Below are 17,427 nucleotides of genomic sequence, written 5' to 3'. Positions count from 1 at the left end.
CGAAGTGAGTTGAGGCAGAATCAAGATTAGAATTTATAAGATTTGTATATGCCAAGATTAAAACATGGTCAGTATCCTAATGCAAAGTATGAAGTAAAGGGTTTTTATAATAATGTCTTTGAAACTGAAGGGAAGAGATTCTAGCATGCGGCACAGTCAGACCTAAGTTCTTACACTGTTTTATTACTGCAGTTTTAACACTTATAAACACATGCAGCCTGGTCCATGCTCGATGTCATTAACTACTGTGGTGAATGAATATAGCTTCCCATTTTAACTTAGCTTAGAGTTGGAGGGAATAGAATGAACAGGGGGTTAGTGCAAATATGTGTTACTGCATCCTAAATATGCTCTTCACATACTGCACGGATTAAACACAACCATCACTCAGGAGCCCCTCAATTATTACAGGTGGCCCATAAACCACCTCCATCAGCATAGGATGTCCTGACACCAGCCTGGGGAGTCAAGAGTCTACAGTTCCACATAGTCTCTAAGTTGGCTGTTCATCAAGCTTGAGCAGCATTGACTGATCAGCTTTTGATTGTGTTTTCCTCCACTGGTTCCCGAGAGGATGAATTACTTTCCTAGAGCTATGGAACTTGAGATGGCTTATTTTGTCAATGTAATGGATTGAAAGATGCCCAGGGCTAGTGGTTGGCACTCCTGGGTGAGTATGAAGGGATATTTCCATGAAATAATTGATATGTGAGGCAGTAACTAAAGGGAAAGACACATCTTGAGATTGAACAGCACCATTGAGTGACCTGGTAGCCCAGGTAGAATAAAATTTGGACAGACCCAGAGGTATGCCCATACTCTCTGATCTGATATCATAAGAACAGCCAATCTCCCCATATTCCTGCCACAGTGGTCTGTAAAGTTCATGGGAGCAAGTAGCTATGAGCTGTGAGCCTCCTGAAATCATGAGCCAAAATAAATGCTTTCTTCACCAAGTTGTGTCTGTTCGGTGGTAACCCTTCCTGGCTGAGAACAAGTGTCTGTCACTGTTCCCACTCCCACAGAGTTCTCCCGTTTCCACTTCCTCTTCCTCCTGTCTAGGTCGATTGTTCTTGCTTTGATTTTATGTCTGAAGGCAATTTTAGCAGTATCTATAGTCCTTATTGGCAGTAAATGCCCTTTTGCATATTAATGTTTGGGAGGGGAAAAAATAAGACCATTAGCAATACATAACTTTTTTGCTAGCATTTACCCACAAAAGGGACACTCACTTTGACTTTCTTCCTTTTTATTCTAAGCAGGAAGTAGTATAAAGGAGGTTTGTTGTTGTTGTTTTAACAACAAAAATATTAACTCAGAGTTAAACTATTGCTAATGTTCCATTTTCATCCTGAAAAATCCTTCCATTATGTTCTACCTACCTGATGAATTCCAGTTGTCTTAAGAATAATTTAACACTGCCAAATCTTGATACTTAAAGTCCTGGTGGAATTAAATTGACTTATTTTTTCTGATAAGCTAAGAAAAGCAGATATAATTAATTGGCAGTCTTGCCTCTGTACTTGGCAGGTGTGTGTGCTTGCTTACTTCAGAGCTGATGACTCCAGGTGCATCCTGGGAAGTCAAGATAAGCTGATGGGCCATTTCCCTCCTCCAGCTTCTGTCCTGTTGTGGATGGCTCAGTCCTGCTGTATTTCACCTGGAAATGAGAAAATTATAGTGACCTGAATAGATAAGGCAGAGAGTCCCTTTGACTGAAAATCCATGGTACCCTGATGCTGCCTGCCTCTCCAAAGTCACCTGTATTCCCTGGAATTGTGTTTGGTCTGCCGATTCCTATGGATGCCTTGTTTAGGGAGGAAACTGAAGGAGGAAGGCAACTTTGCCTTTGAATCCCTGTGCACATGGCCAGCAAGCAAGGCCTGGAAGGGAATGATGTCATAACTCAGGCGTACAATTAGCAGTGATGAAGGCCAGACTGCCTCAGATGCAGGAGTTCACTAATGCCACTAGTCTCATGACCAGTGGGGGAGGGGAAGAGGCAAGCAGGGGGACTTTCTTGGCAAATCAAAGAAGGGAGACACTGATGGAAATCTTTGAGAGAAGAGTTGTAGGCCTTAGCTGTCGGGTGGACATTCTGAACCCCATTCTGGGGTACATTGCTTTGTATATACCTTCCCTACGCACCCTCAAGAATGCTCAACACTTCCTGCAGAGGGTGGAGGCTGTACTAAGCCAGAGTCTTCTGATGAGTTGTGGAATACACTTGTCCACACTCCATTCTCTCCCACAGGCTGCAGTTGATTAGTTAAATACTTTGCTAGTTTACTAGTTGAGAACCTAGGTTCGGGGCCAGCCACATAAGCTGAAATTCTGGTTCTTCATTCCTGGCTGTATGATCTTGACTCTTGACTCTGTTACTAAACCTCTCTCAGCCTTGTCTTCTATGAAACGATGTCATTGCATAGGATCTACCTGAATGTGCAGGATCCTGGTGGCCTGCACTGTAAAGGGATGCTCCATGTCTGTGCAGTTTCCTTTTGTGACTGCAACCTCATTCTATTCAGAAGAAAATTTTGAGCTCTTGTCCAACTCTGAAAAGAACAAGGCAAATAAATAACTCTACAGTTCTAGATATGACTTGCTTTTTTATTTTTTGTTTGTTTTGAGACAAGGTGTTATCATGTAGCCATGGATAGCCTATAACTTGCTATGTAGATCAGACTGACCTATGTAGGTCTGATCTACATAGAGAGTTCTAGGTTAGCCTCAAACCAGGCATGGTTGTACATGCCTTTGATCCCAGCTGAGGCTGAGGCAGGTGGATCCCCGTGGATTCAAGGTCAGCCTGGTCTACCAAGAGAGTTCCGGGACAGCTATATAGAGCCTTTCTAAAAAACGAAATAATAACAAAAACTCAGGATAGCCTAGAACTTGTTGCCACGCTCCTGATTGCTCTGTACCACCATGCCCAGCACTTTTTCCTTTAAGAACAATCAAATCATAGTGCTTACCTAGCTGTTTCCATTGCATTTAAGAGACTTGCAATTGAGTTACTAGAATTGTAAAATAATGCCAGCGACTTACCAGTTTATTCCGGACGCAAATGTTCTTGCTATGACGACAAATGATTCAGACTCAAAGAGCCACCTTTAACCGGTTCTCTTCCCTCCTCTTCTCTCATCTGACCGGGAAGAATTCCTTGACCAGAAGTGCACCCCTTCCCAATGACTCCCAGGCACGAAGTGGGGCTCGGTTTCACACATCCTATGACAAAAGATACGTCATCAAGACCATTACCAGCGAGGACGTGGCAGAGATGCACAACATTCTCAAGAAGTACCATCAGGTAACTTCCTCTTGTCTTTATCGAATCTTGGAGCAGGTTTACATTCACGCCGCAAGTGTCACCAAAGTCGAACTTCTAAAGTATACTCGGGCAAATGTAAATGAGACCGTTTGACATAAAAAGTCTCTTCTAGCCTGGTGTTCCAGAGTGACTAGCCTGGTTTCTGACCTTGATTTCTGATTTCATGAGAATGCTTGTCCTCACTATTTACATAATCGTAATCAAAATTATTTAAAATAAATTTAATCTAATGATGCTCTCAGTGATCACCATGGTAAAAATGGCTTCCCCAAAGATCTAGCAGCATTTCAGAGGATTCCCTTTGTGGCAGAGGTTAGGTGTTACCCTCCGAGTCTGTGTCTGTTTACACTGAGTCCTGTGCTGCTCTTCCTCTGGCTCTTCCTGCCCAGGACCCACCCTTTGCCCAGTTGGACTATGTAGAAAATTCTCCCTCTTAGCAGTAAAAACTGGCTCTCACAGAGAGCGTTCAAAGGAAAGTTCTGTGAGCCCCGGGTGCATTAGATTAGGATTTACGAAGAGTTTAGGCACAATTGTCAAGTGTCAGCCTCTCTTTCCAAGGCAGCCCTCAGATTTGTGAGCTTTGAAATGACTTGTTTAAAGTGTTACTTTGGGTCATGCTCTGTGCCCTAATGTGGTGGATTGTATCTTAGCAATTGCTGTTCTTCCAGTCCTTGCAAATGTGATCGATCACATTTCACTTGCAGTGAAGCCTATAAAACCTTTGCACTGCATTCTGTTTCTGGAACCTTGTGACTGCTTCTAACGTGTTTTCTGAAGTCATTAGTCTGCCTTTAAGTTCATTTAACATCTAATACATCTTTGATAACAGCAATCGACTGTGAAGTTTGTTCTGCCATGCTTACACTGTTGCCCATTATTAAAGAAATTTTGAAGTACCCAGCTAATCCCTATGAGGGCAAAGACACTGGCTTTGAACCACCTGAATTCCAGCTCATTACAGTTTCATATGCTTCCTCTTTCTGGAATTGGATGTCACATGCGTGCATTCTCTTTATGCTTCTCTTGTCTTGGAACCACTCAAAGCAGAATGGTGTCTTATGACTGGTGAGAATATATTCTTCTAATAGCAAATAGACCTTCTTGACAAGCCTGGGCTCAGACTGAATCCCTCAGTGTTACAGAATCTCAGGTTGAGATGTGTTCTAGTTCCATGTAGGTGCTATTATAAAACACCCTAACCAGCAGCAACTTAGAGGAGGAAAGAGTTTGTCTTCTAGTTCCTGGGAATGGACTGGCACTGGGAGTAGTTAAGGCAGGAACTCAAAGCAGCTGGTCATATAATAGCCACAGTCAAGACTAGAGAGAACTAAAGGCATGCTTGCCACTTGCTCACTCACCCAGCCCCTTTCATTCTTCTGTAGTTCAGGTCCCTCTGCCTGGGGAATGGTCCCGCCCACAGTGAGCTAGGTCAGTTAACAATCAAGACAATCCCCCATAGAGATGCTCACAAGACCAATCTCCTTCCTCATTGAAATTCTCTCTTCCCAGTGACTTTAGGTTATGTTGAGTTGATAATAGAACTAACCAACACAAGGTGTTTTCCTGGGAGTACTTGATGGGACCTAACACACAAGTTGAATAGATCCCCAGTGTTACGTAATCACATTGGGCATCAAGACAGTTGCTGACATACTTCAGGATCACTCACAGTACTAAGATTTCTTTTTGTACTACTGCAAAACTAATTTTTCGGTATGCCCTTTATTCAGGAAAGTTACATTTAGCCAACATCTGTGTTTTCTTCCCATCTTAGACCCTGTATGCTTTAGATAAAATTGAAAGCACCTCATCACTGAGAACCACCATTATTAATACAGTTCACTTACAGAACACTAAATTGGAGTCAGATGGCGTAGACCTTTGCTAGTTATGAACTGGCTGCTTATGCAGTCTGTGAGCTCAGATCTCTCATCTATGTTCCATTTCATGAACTCATTCAGTTGGGCACTTACCCATGACCATGTTCCAGAAAAGATTGGAAGTCACCTTCAGAGAAATAAAGACTTTAAATTTAAAAAGCAAAGAAAGTAGAAAGGGTGGGTAAAAAGAAAAGAATCTATTTGCAGCCTAGCCTAAAACTTACTGATCAGTTCCTCAGAGCATTTTAGGAGAACACTTGCTACCTTGAGGGCCACCACTTTGAGCTGAGCTACCTGGTAGCCAGAGGGCATTGTATTCACTGGTTTTGTGTGTCAACTTGGCACAAGCTAAAGTCAGAGAGGAAGGAGCCTCAGTCGAGGAAATGCCTCCAGGAGATCCAGCTGTAAGGTGTTTTCTTAATCAGTGATTGATGGGGGCGGGCCCAACCCATTGTGCTCCTGGGTTCTGTCAGAAAGTAGGCTGAGCGAAGCCACATGTAGCAAGCCAGTAAGCAACACTCCTCCATGGCCTCTGCATCAGCTCCTACCTCCAGGTTCCTTCTCTTCTTGAGTTCCTGCCCTTGACTTCCTTCAGTGATGGACTATGATCTAGAAGTATAAGCCAAATAAATCCTGTCCTAACTTGCTTTTTGGTCATGGTGTTTTCTTCAAAGCAATAGAAACCCTAAGACAAGCATCCTGAGTGAGTCATCTGTGCAGCTGTCTGAACATATTTAAATCCGTGGCTAAGAAGTAGAGCTGACCTTGACACAGGATATGACAGGGTTGTTTTATAAGGAGTTACCCACAGTGTGGACACAAGACCCTAAACATGGCATCTTTACAGCAGCAGCGGTACACACAAGAATGTCACGAACTTTCTATAAAAGAATCACCAAGGTAGCTGTTGGAAGCACACCAACATATACATTACACTCAGTGAGCATGCTTGTGCATACTGGCCACCTTGCCCTCTACCAGGCTGGCTTCAAAAAAATATCCTGCTGCCCTTTATGTCTACCACAAAACTTTGGTGAAGATAATGTGGTGGGTACCAGACCTTGATGTCATTGTATGATACCATGTGGGCAGCATCCTGTCTGTAGTTCTAGGGGTGTCTTTGCAAAGTGTCTTAGTTAGGGTTTCTATTGCAATGATGAACCAGGACCACCAGCCCAGAGAGAGCACCACCCACAGTGGCTGGGGCCTCTCCCACCAATTAAGAAAATGCCTGCCAGCTGCATTTTATGGAGACATGTGGTAGTTTGTAATTGGCCCCCATAATCTTTCTTCATAGGGAATAGCACTATCAGGAGGTATGGCTTTGTTGGAGTGAGTATGGCTTTCTTGGAGAAAGTGTGTCACTGTGCAGCAGGTTTTAAGGTTTCCTATGCTCAGGATACCACCCAATGTCTCAGTTGACTTCCTGTTGCCTGCAAGATGTAGGACTCTCAGCTCCAGCACCACATCTGCCTGCATGCTGCCATGCTCCCATCATGATAATGGACTGAACCTCTGAACTGTAAGCGAGCCACCCTAATGAAATGTTTTCTTTGTAAGAATTGCCATGGTCATGGTGTCTCTTCACAGCAATAAAAACCCTAAGACAAGGCATTTTCTCAATTGAGGTTCCCTCCTTTTAGATGACTCCAGCTTGTGTCAACTTGACATAAAACTAGCCAGGACAGTTGACCCCTTGTCAACTTGACACACAAACACAGCACTGTTAAGATACAGCCTTTCCTTTCTTGTTCTTCCCCAAGATGATACATTAATAAACATCACAACGTAACATTTTACAAACTTTACAGGTCCCACAGTTTTCACAAATTCAAACACTTTAAAATTCAGTCTCTTTGAAATTCTGAAGTCTCCTTTAAAACTTAAAGATCTCTTTAAAAATTCTTTGTCTCAATTGTGAACTCCTGTATAATAAAAAATAAATTGAATACTTTCTTACTTCAAGAGGGAAGAACCAGTACATAGTCACAATCAAATTAGAGCAAAACCAAAACCAAACTCCAGGAGTGTGGATAACTCAGCATCCAGTGTCTGGGATTCACTCATGATCTGTGGATAACTCAACATCCAGTGTCTGGGATTCACTCATGATCTGTGGGTAACTCAGCATTCAATGCCTGGGATTCACTCATGATCTGTGGATAACTCAGCATCCAGTGTCTGGGATTCACTCATGATCTGTGGATAACTCAACATCCAGTGTCTGGGATTCACTCATGATCTGGGCTCCTCCAGGGCTTGGGTCACTTCTCTGGCTCCGTCCTCTGCAGCACACACAGTTTGTCTTTTTTCCAACTGGCTCCACTCCACTGCTGCTACTGTTCTTGGTGGTCATCCCATGGTACTGGCATCTCCAAAATTCTGGGGTCTTTTGCAGCAGCTGGGCTGCACTTTCACCAATAGCTTCTCACAGGTTCTCTTCATGGTGCCAAGCCTCAACTTCTTTGCATGAGCCCTTCAGTCTGGGCCTTCAGCTGCTACTGAGGCTGCACCTCCACCAATGGCCTCTCCTGGCCTCGCCCAGTGCCACGCCTCAGCTGTTCTTCATGACCCCTTCATGCCTTCAAAACCAGTACCACCTGGGTGACTCTTACACTACCAAGGTTCAGCTGCCAGCTTGAGACACAACCTCGGCTAGTTCTAGAACACAGCTTCTGTATGCTGACCCTGAGGAAACACTTTCTAGAAGATTTCACCTCACTGATGCTGGTCGCTTCTCAGTCACCACTAATTTCTCAGCTCCAGCTAGCCAGTATCAATTGTCCCAGTTACGCCAAGATTTCACTTCACGGTTGCTGGTCTCTTGTTAACCATGGCTAATTCTTCAGCACTAGTTAACCAGACCTCAGCATCTTAATTCACAATAACAAATGGCCCCATTAGAGTCTTTAAACATCCCTCTGAACTTCACAAGCTGGGCCTCCATTGTTTGAACTGCTCTCAAAGTTCTTACCTTCCAAGCTCCTACAGACCAGCTCACTGAGCTCCCAACATTTATTTATTTATTTATTTTTTTTAAAGCCCTAAGTTCCAAAGTCCTTCTACAATGTTTCCCAAAACAACATGATCAGGTCCATCACAGCAATACCCCACTGCCTCGTACCAACTTCTCTTAGTTAGGATTTCTGTTGCTGTGATGAAACACCATAACCAAAGAAAACTGAGGAAGAAAGGGGTTATTTGGCTTACACGTCCACAGCACTGTTCATCATTGAAGGAAGTCAGGACAGGACTCAAACAAGGCGGGATCCTGGAGGCAGGAGCTGATGCAGAGGCCGTGGAGGGGTGCTGCTTACTGTCTTGCTCCTAATGGCTTGCTCAGCCTGCTTTCTTATAGAACCAGGACCACCAGCCCAGGGATGGTACCACCCACAATGGGCCCTCCCCCATCCATCACTAATTAAGAAAATGCCCTACAGCTGGGTCTCATGGAGGCATTTTCTCCATGAGGTTCCCTCCTTTCAGATGACTCTAGCTTGTGTCAGGTTGACCTAAAACCAGCCAGGACACAGGGTGTCATTTTCATTCTGTTCTGGTATGCTCAGAACTCATATGCTTCTATCTCTGCTTAATGAACATTTTTAAGCTAGCATACAAAACAATGGGTTTGGCTGAGGCATTCCCATGGATGTCATTTTACTTTGTTCTTACCCCGTCCCTAACACTGTCCCTAACACTCTTCCTGGTGGTGTTTTCTGACCAGCCACCCCTCACCAGTGTGAGGTGGGGGAGGGTGTGCAGGATGGGAATTTGACTCAGCCAGCCACCTCCACACACTGCCTTTGTCCTAACCAGTGATGAGACCTTGGGTGACTTACTTACCTCAGCACCTACTTGTTAGTCTATTAAATTGGGATAGCAGTACCTTTCGTTCAAGACTTGGCTCATTAGGGCTAGTAAGATGGCTCAGCAGGGAAAGGCATCGGCTACCAGTCCTGCCAACCTGAGTTCGATTCCTGGGAGCCACATGATGGAAGGAGAAGACTGGCTCCCCCAAGATGCCTTCTAACCTACACAAACATATACACCCACCTAAATACACAAATAAATTAATAAAACAATGTTACGAATTGTGCTAATTAGGTAAATTCATAGTTGTAACATGCTCAGGACTGTGTCTGGTGAATAAGTACTATATAGTACTATATAAGTGATTGATTAAGATAGTTAAGTACCATTCTTATCCTTAACTTCTTACATCCCACCCTTGAAATCGTGTGCTATTTGGTCATTGACTCTTTTAGTCCACTAGGAGGCGTGGTTCCGGTAGCAGGTGGTGCTGATGCAGATTGATGGAGGTTTAAACCACCAGGCCTGAGGAGGTCCAGTTCCAGTGCTGACCTTGTCTTCTTTAGGCCACTCTGCTAAGGACAGCATCCTGCCTCAGATCAGCGGAGAAGTCGTATTATACAGAGCAAACCTGAGTCTTCTGTTTGATTTTCTCTTTTGTATATTTGGGGAAATAATGCTTTTGTAAATATACTTTTCTTCGACTCTCTGTCGGCTCTAACACTCTCGGGTCTTACAAATGTTGGTTACTTATCAGCTCTTTTGCTAAGCAGTGTAGGAAAGGCATGCAGAAATGAGGCTGAGGATGTAGCTCAGTGGTGGAACACATCAGCTTTTTGTTACATGCTTATTCTTTTTGTCTTGGATTTTGGAGACATACACATCTCACTGTGTAACTCAGGCTGGCTTTAAGCATATGGCAGTCCAGCGTTGGCCACTCCCAGCCACCTGATTTGCTGGGATTGGGGGTGTGAGCTACTCCTCCAGGTCTCTTTGTTTCTTTAAAACATCTGATGTTTAAGATGTTTGTGGTGCACTGTTGGTAGGCCAGCCCTCGCAGTCCCTGAGACCTGAGTTTCCTGACCCTCCAGTCTGCTGGCTTAAGCAGTGACTAACCAAAACCAGTGCAGACCCGGACTTGGGGGTCAGTGTTGACTGGGGATCAGTGTCATGTGGGACAGAGGAGAGAGGCAAGATTGTCCGGACAGAGAGAAAAATCGCACCACCATCTAGCCTTGTGTTTCAGCAACCTGGTGGGGCACCTTTGAGATGACCCCTGAAGCCCCCGCACAGCTGGATGCCCTGTTGGGTGATGTAGACCCAGAGGGAGCTGTGGTGGGAAAACATGACCAGAGCAGAGTGGCAGGGCCATCCCTGAGGGCACCTGTACATCGCTTCTCCCTCTGTGCCGACACACTAGCTTTCCTGTGTGTGTCTGATGGTCTCTCCGAGCTTGCTTCTGCTTACTCTCTAGAAAGCCTTGGGACTTGATTTAGGGAAACTGCTTCCAAAGTTTGTCACTGGCGGAGGAGGAGACAGGGACTCCCCTACCAGGGCTTTGTTAGCTCCCTTCAAGGGTTGCAGCTGAGAATAGGGGTCCTGAGGCCCCTTCTCCATCATTGAATTCTCTGTGTGGGGTTCTGTCCAATGCCCTCCCTACCTTACCCCCTCTTCAGGGGTACCAGCACTGCAACTGCTTCTGGGTACGTCTGCTGCAGGTTTTTTTGCCCCCTGTCCTCAGTTGTAGTCACTCAAGGCCCAGAGGACCAAGCACCAGCCAAGCTTCCCATTAGGGCCGCCAGTTCCACTTGTCCTTGTCAATAAACACCACTGATTATAGAAAGCACTTCATGGGATCTTTCACAAACTCCCTGCTTCCTCCTCTTGCTCCTTCTCTTCCTTCTCTCTTCTTTCTTGCCGATCTGGAGGTGGAAACTAGGGCATCAGGCAAGTGCCCCGCCACGCACTGTACCCCGAGCCAGAGTTCTTCCACTTTTAATGGGGATGCTCTATGTGGGTTCTTCTTGTTTTAGTATTGCACAGAGAATGAGGAGCCTCAGCATTTGATGTGCACATCCTGTGTATCACCACAGCTCTAAGACCTGCTATAAACCAGGGGCCCAGCCTTTTGTCTTCAACTACACTGCATGGGGAAGAATTGCCTTGAGCCACACATAACACACCAGAGGAATATTGATTCCTTTTAAGCCTGACTTTCCTGAGCTTAAGAAAAGCTAGAATGCTGGGGCTGCAGCCTAGTGGTGGAGCACTTGCCTAGCATGCACAAGGCTCTAGGCTGTAGCCCAGCACCATGGGGGGGGCGGGGGGGGGGGGGGGGGGGGGGGAGGCGGGAAAGAGCTTCGTTTTTTTTTTTTTTTTTATATAATTAAATGTAGTTGTCCTTTTGTTCTGTTTCTATACTCCAAAAGCATTTAAAGCCAAAATAAATTGTATTGGTGGACAGGCTGTTTGTTATCCCAAGCCAGGAACTCAAGGAAACTTTTGTTTATTTAGTTGTTTATTCTAAAAGTCTCTCTCTCTCCCTCCCTCCCCTCCTCCTCCTGCTACTCCTTCTCAACTCTCTGGTGTGGGTGGGTGTGTGGGTGGGTGGGTGGGTGTGTGGGTGGGTGGGTGGGTGTGGTGGCTCAGTGATTAAGAGGGCTTCCTGCTCTTCCTGAGGACCAGAGTTTGGTTCCCGGAACCCATGTCTGGCAGCTCACCACTGCCAGTAACTCCAGCTCCAGGGTATCGGACACCCTCTTCTGTCTTCTGAAGGCATACACACACAAGCGACTGATGCTAAAACAGACAAATCCACATACACCTAAATAAAAATAAATCCTTTAAAAGAAAACATAGCCACCGGCACAGTAAGGATTACAGATAGTTTAATCTTCAAAAACATTAAGTGAAACAAGACTTTACAATGCAGTGTTAATTTGGTGTCACCTGAAACTCTCAGCTCAAGCCTCTTTTTTTTTTTTTTTTTTAAGTGAAAGGATGGTAACAGCAGTTTTGAAAGCCAGTTCACACATCACTTAGAGCCCTCTCTGCTGGAGCCTTGGATCTTTGAATGGTATTCACTTTGCATGAGACTGAGCAGCAGATAAGGAATTCATAATCCTTGTTATTCAGCCCGAGAGCGAGGGGAGCTGTGATCTTGAGGCTATGACATCCATGTATTTTACAAGTCTGCTTCCAGCACGTCACTTCTTCAATGCATTGAAGTTCTAATAAGCCCATAGTTAATTCTGAGAAACAAAAGGAGGAAATCTGTCTCTGTTGATGACGCTGTGACTTCATGTATACATAAACTTTTGAGCAGAAGGACGCAGCAACAGGTGCTGTGGGAGGCCACAAAGATCCCAACTTGTGGTTTGACTCAAGGTCAGAACGTAAGAGTTTACGTTGCTCTCCAAGGCTGCATAATAGGGTGCAAAGGCATGGTTACCAGGTGTCTTATACTTCAAGGCCTAATCACAAGATGCTTTGCTGTGGGGTGTGGGGTGTGGTTACCAGGTGTTTTGAAGGATCTACACTTGGTTGTACATTGTGCTTTGATATTGAAAGGGGGAGGTCTTTTGCCTCTCCCCTTGCTAGTGTATAAAAAGCCCATTAGAAATAAACTCGAAAGCTGGGCGTTGGTAGTGCATGCTTTTAATCCCAGCCCTCAGGGAGGCAGAGCCAGGCAGATCTCTGTGAGTTCGAGGCCAGCCTGGCCTACTGAGCGAGATCCAGGACAGGCACCAAAGCTACACAGAGAAACCTTGTCTCAAAAAAACAAAATAAATGATAAATAAATAAAAATAAACTTGAGGCTGCTGGGTATTGACCCAGAGCCCTCCTGAAGCTATCCTGGTTTCCATCTTTTTTCTTAGTCTACTTGTGTATTTCCTATCTAGCATTTCTCATTTCTCAATGTCTCACTCCCCAATTCAAGAGGCCCTTCAATAGGTCAGGGCTAGACCCCAACACTGGGTCTGGACAAGTTGCTTATATTAGAAACACCAGTTATAGCCAGGCATACTGGCTCCATGTAAAAAAAAAAAAAAAGTTTCTGAGGACACTCTAAGAAAGAAACAGAAGCCATGACATAATGTATAATGCAGGCAGGTAAGTAACATGGAGTAAACAGTGCTTAATAAAAGCGATTTTAATGCAAGCATAGCTATTCTCCTATTGAGAATATGGAATCAGACCCCAAGAATAACAGTGACTGAATTAGTCATCAAGAATAGATAACGAGTTCACTTGTTAAAATTTGGGAACCATTATTCAGCATCTGTACAGATGAAAGCCCAGGTCATGGGTTCATTCAGGGGCCAGACAGGGCTTCCTTGATGTCCCAAAAGAGCTTGGTGAGGCTGGGAGCCCAGAAGTGTGAAAATAATGGTTAGCATTGGGTTCCGAAAGGAATGCTAGCTTCGAGAAGCAGCTGGGAGCAGCCTCAGCCTTTGTGTAGATGGCCCCTGTCCTGCCTGAGAGAGTAAACTGTGGTCTGCCACATGCTGTGAATAGCTCAGGTGATCACTTTGCAGCTGACTCTACCTTGGGAACTCAGAGGGTCCCAGGGCAGAAGTCATGAGACGTTGGCCCTCTAGAAAGACATCTACCAGGCTATGTGAGGGCTCTGAACATGTTGATTTGGTAAACTGATACATCGGTACAACACATAGGAACACCCAGGTTAATTGTGCCCTTTGGCCAGTTGGGGAGGCTTGCTCATCCATAATACAGTGACTGAAAATTAGATAAATATTTGTACCTGCAACTTAAAGACTAGCTCTGAGGAGTAAACAGTTACTGTTCCTATTTTTTTTTCCCTAAGGCAGAATCTCAGGATATAGCTCATGCTAACCTCAAACTCAAGGTCACCATGGTTCCACCTCCCCAGGGTTGGAATTACAGGTATGCACCACCACATGCCTGATTACTTTTTTATTCTTGTAGTCTGGAAATTAAGCATGGAGAAGGGAGAAAGCAAAGGTTCCTCAGATTGCCTTGGGCCTGTCAGCAGTGCTAAGAAATGATTGGATGCTAAAGATGTTTGGGCTCTTTTTTTTTTAAAATGGCACCAGACAATAAATATTAAAGAAAAATCATAATGTTGTGGTACCCTGGTACACTTGCTTCTTGTTCTTGAAGTATTTGAACAAATTATATTCCTAATTCACCTGTGATCTTTATGATCTTAAAAGAGAAGCTCTCGGAGTTGTGACTTAAAAGTAGGAGAATGCCGGGCGGTGGTGGCGCACGCCTTTAATCCCAGCACTCGGGAGGCAGAGCCAGGCGGATCTCTGTGAGTTCGAGGCCAGCCTGGGCTACCAAGTGAGTTCCAGGAAAGGCGCAAAGCTACACAGAGAAACCCTGTCTCGAAAAACCAAAAAAAAAAAAAAAAGTAGGAGAATGTAGCAGTAAATTTTAAATATTTTATATCTGTTAAAAAAAATTGCCTTACCTTGCACACATATGCAGCATGATTCATTTTTGGAAATGATTTTACAGAGATTCCTTGAAACAGGGACCTCCCATCATGTGTTTAAAATGTAACCATTCCTGAACTAGGAAAATGTCTCAGTGGGCAAAGTGCTTGCTGTGAAAGCTTGTGGACCCGAGCTGGGATCCCTGGAGCCCATGAAAATCAGATGGGAAAGCACTTCTCTGTCTGTAAGCCTGGCGAGATGGAAGGTGGAGATGGGAGAGCCCTCAGGAGCTCCAGGGCCAGCTAGCCTGGTGCCCAGTGGTGAACAAGAGATCCTGTCCCAAGGTGGGAGGTGGGGTCTACCCCCAGGGTGGTTCTCTCCACATACATGCCGTGGCATGCGTACTCCCATAACGGGCACACACAGGCATGCACTCAGGCGCACATGCACACACATGCTAAAATACTATGTCTGTGCATAACGGTTTCACTGAGAGCATTTTAGGGAGCCTCCCTGGTTCTTTTGGAGGTCCTCCCTCCTTGAATTTCCTCCCTTTTCCTTCCCTCCTAAGTCTTCTCACCCTCTGCGTTTTGTTTCTCAGTTTATCTGAGGCCCTTACATTCACATTCTTGAGCAGAGAGCATTGTTTTTTGTGAGGAATGGTCTCACTGTGTAGCCCAAACTGACTTTGAATCTTCTCACCTCAGCCTCCCTGGTCCTGAGATTAAACATGTGTCACCACACCCAGCTTGCACAGGGCAGCTCAAAAGCACCAGGTTTCTCCCTAGTTCCTATGGAGGACCAAAGTTTCCTCTCCTAGTCAGTGTGAGAATAGCAAGGATGGAGAGGGGAAGGAGGCACCTGTGGATTTCCCCTGTCGTCCTGCGGCTTGACAGGTCACTATTTACCATCTTTGTAAGTTCATAGATACTTGGGGGAAGTTGGGAGACTTTCCAGTGTGAATTCTGTGTAAGTCATCAAATATCATTACTGACTCATTTAGTGACACATTCGTGTCTGTGGAGCTGTGACTCAGCTGCCTTTCCTTGTTCTTGTATCCTTCATGTGATACCTAGTATGTACAGAATGAGAGGATGCCGGGAGGTTTTCCTCAGCAACAAAAGCCCTGTAGCAAGTGAACTGTAGCCCTTACCGGATTCCCCCCCAGGTTAACCATGTGGTAGCCGTTTTCATTTTCTTAGACAGTTGCTTTGTGATACCTCGGTGGTGGTGTGTTTCCGTTGTCAGCTTGACACAGTCTGGGATCACCTCGGAACTCGACACAGTCTGGGATCACCTCGGAAGGCAGTCTCAGTGAAGTACCTAATCGTGGGAAGAATCACCCAGTGTGGGTGACACCATTCCCTGGGCAAGGGATCCTGAATTGTGGAGAAAGTGAGCTGAGGGCTGGCGTGCGTACGTACGTGCGTGCGTGCGTTCGTACACCCAGTGCTCTCTGCTTTAGTCTGGGTGTGATGTGAGTAGTCACTTCCCGCCCCTGCTGCAGCGCTCACCTCCCGCCCCTGCTGCAGCGCTCACCTCCCGCCCCTGCTGCAGTGCTCATGTCCTGCCCCTGCTCCGCTGACTTTCCTGCAGTGATGGACTGTAACCTGGAATTGTGAGCCGACTCAGCTCTTTCTCCCTTAAATTGCTCCTGTCACAGCAAGTGGAGGTGAAACCGAGACCCTTTTATCTTTTTATGGCTGACACTTGTGGCAGGCTTTCTCAGACGGCCAGCCCCTAGATTATGACACAGAGACTTATTATTAATTATGAATGCTCAGCCTTAGTTTAGGCTGTCCCACTAGCTCTTATGACTTAAATTAACCTGTTTCTCTCTTCATCTAAGTTTTGCCTCCCGCCTTTTTACCTTTCTTTGATTCTGTGTGTCCTGCTTTCACTACTTCCGCATCTGGCTGGCAGCTGCCTGCCTGCGCCACCCCTGCGCCAGGCCGGGCCCCCACCCCACCCCCGACCCCCGTGTCTCCTCTTCTTTCTCCCTCATTCTCCTGTCCTCCCTCTGGAGCCTAGATTTATTTCCCCTCCTACTTATTCTCTCTCCCCGCCAGCCCCGCCTGTCCCTCTACTACCTAGCTGTTGGATGTTCAGCTTTTTATTAGACCAATCAGGTACCTAAGGCAGGCATAGCAACACATCTTCACATCATTAAACAAATGCAGCACAAATGAATGTGACACATCTTTACATCATTAAATCAATGCATCGTTACATTACATCGTTACATTTACATCGTTACAGTAATATTTTGCAACAAATGTAACACACCTTTACATAGTTAAAAATATTCCACAACAAACATATACCTTCCTTTTCCTTGTGTGATATGTTTATTTATGATGACATCATGAGAACTCCTGGGCACCCCCCCCCCCCCCCCCCCCCCCCCCGTTGTAAATCAAATTGTACTTTTTCTTTCTGCTTTCAAACTCTGGAACATTCAGACTTCTGAGAGCTGAGAGTCCTAATATGATTGTGAACAAAGCAGTGGGAGCGTCTACACTGTAGAGTCTTTGTAAGATGTACCTCGGGTCATTTCCTTCCTTCCTTCCCTCCTCCCTTTCTTCCTTCCTGCCTTCCTGCCTTCCTTCTTTTCTTTCTTTGTTTATAAGGGTATGGATGTTTTGTCTGCGTGTCTGTCTTTGCACCTTGTGTGTGCTTGGTACCCACAGAGCCAAAAGTGGATGTCTGAACCCCTGAAACTGAAGTTACAGGTAATTAGGAAATGGTATGTGGGTGCTGGAAATCAAAGTCTCGTCCTCTGGAAGAGCAGCAAACACTCTTAACTACTGAGCTACCTCTCCAGCTTCTTGTGGTGTTTTCTGAGTTTGCTCAGTGTATTTATTTATTTATTAAGTGCTCTTTACGTGCTAAGGACAAGTGTTGGGGATTTGGTAGTGAACACAATAGAAACAGTGGTCCCTTCATGGAACCTACATTGTGCAAAGACGCTACACTGACTGAG

General features: G+C 45.3%; 1 protein-coding gene across 3 annotated transcripts in view; it reads left to right on the top strand.

Moving 5' to 3' along the window:
- Positions 1 to 17,427, top strand: part of Pip4k2a (phosphatidylinositol-5-phosphate 4-kinase type 2 alpha) — a 175,431-nt gene that overhangs the window by 120,603 nt on the left and 37,401 nt on the right. For 2 of the 3 annotated variants that reach the window (XM_052727236.1, XM_052727238.1), the window contains one exon: positions 3,158 to 3,310. The exons of the other annotated variant lie outside the window; for it this stretch is intronic. In XM_052727236.1, coding sequence (XP_052583196.1) covers positions 3,158 to 3,310 — 153 coding nt within the window. The remainder of the gene's footprint in view (positions 1 to 3,157; positions 3,311 to 17,427) is intronic. 3 annotated transcript variants of the gene reach the window in all.

Source organism: Peromyscus californicus, unplaced genomic scaffold (assembly GCF_007827085.1).
Source record: "Peromyscus californicus insignis strain IS unplaced genomic scaffold, ASM782708v3 Scaffold_8__1_contigs__length_139910024, whole genome shotgun sequence".
NCBI classification, from domain to species: Eukaryota; Metazoa; Chordata; class Mammalia; order Rodentia; family Cricetidae; genus Peromyscus; species Peromyscus californicus.
This window is presented reverse-complemented; position numbering and strand designations above follow the sequence as displayed.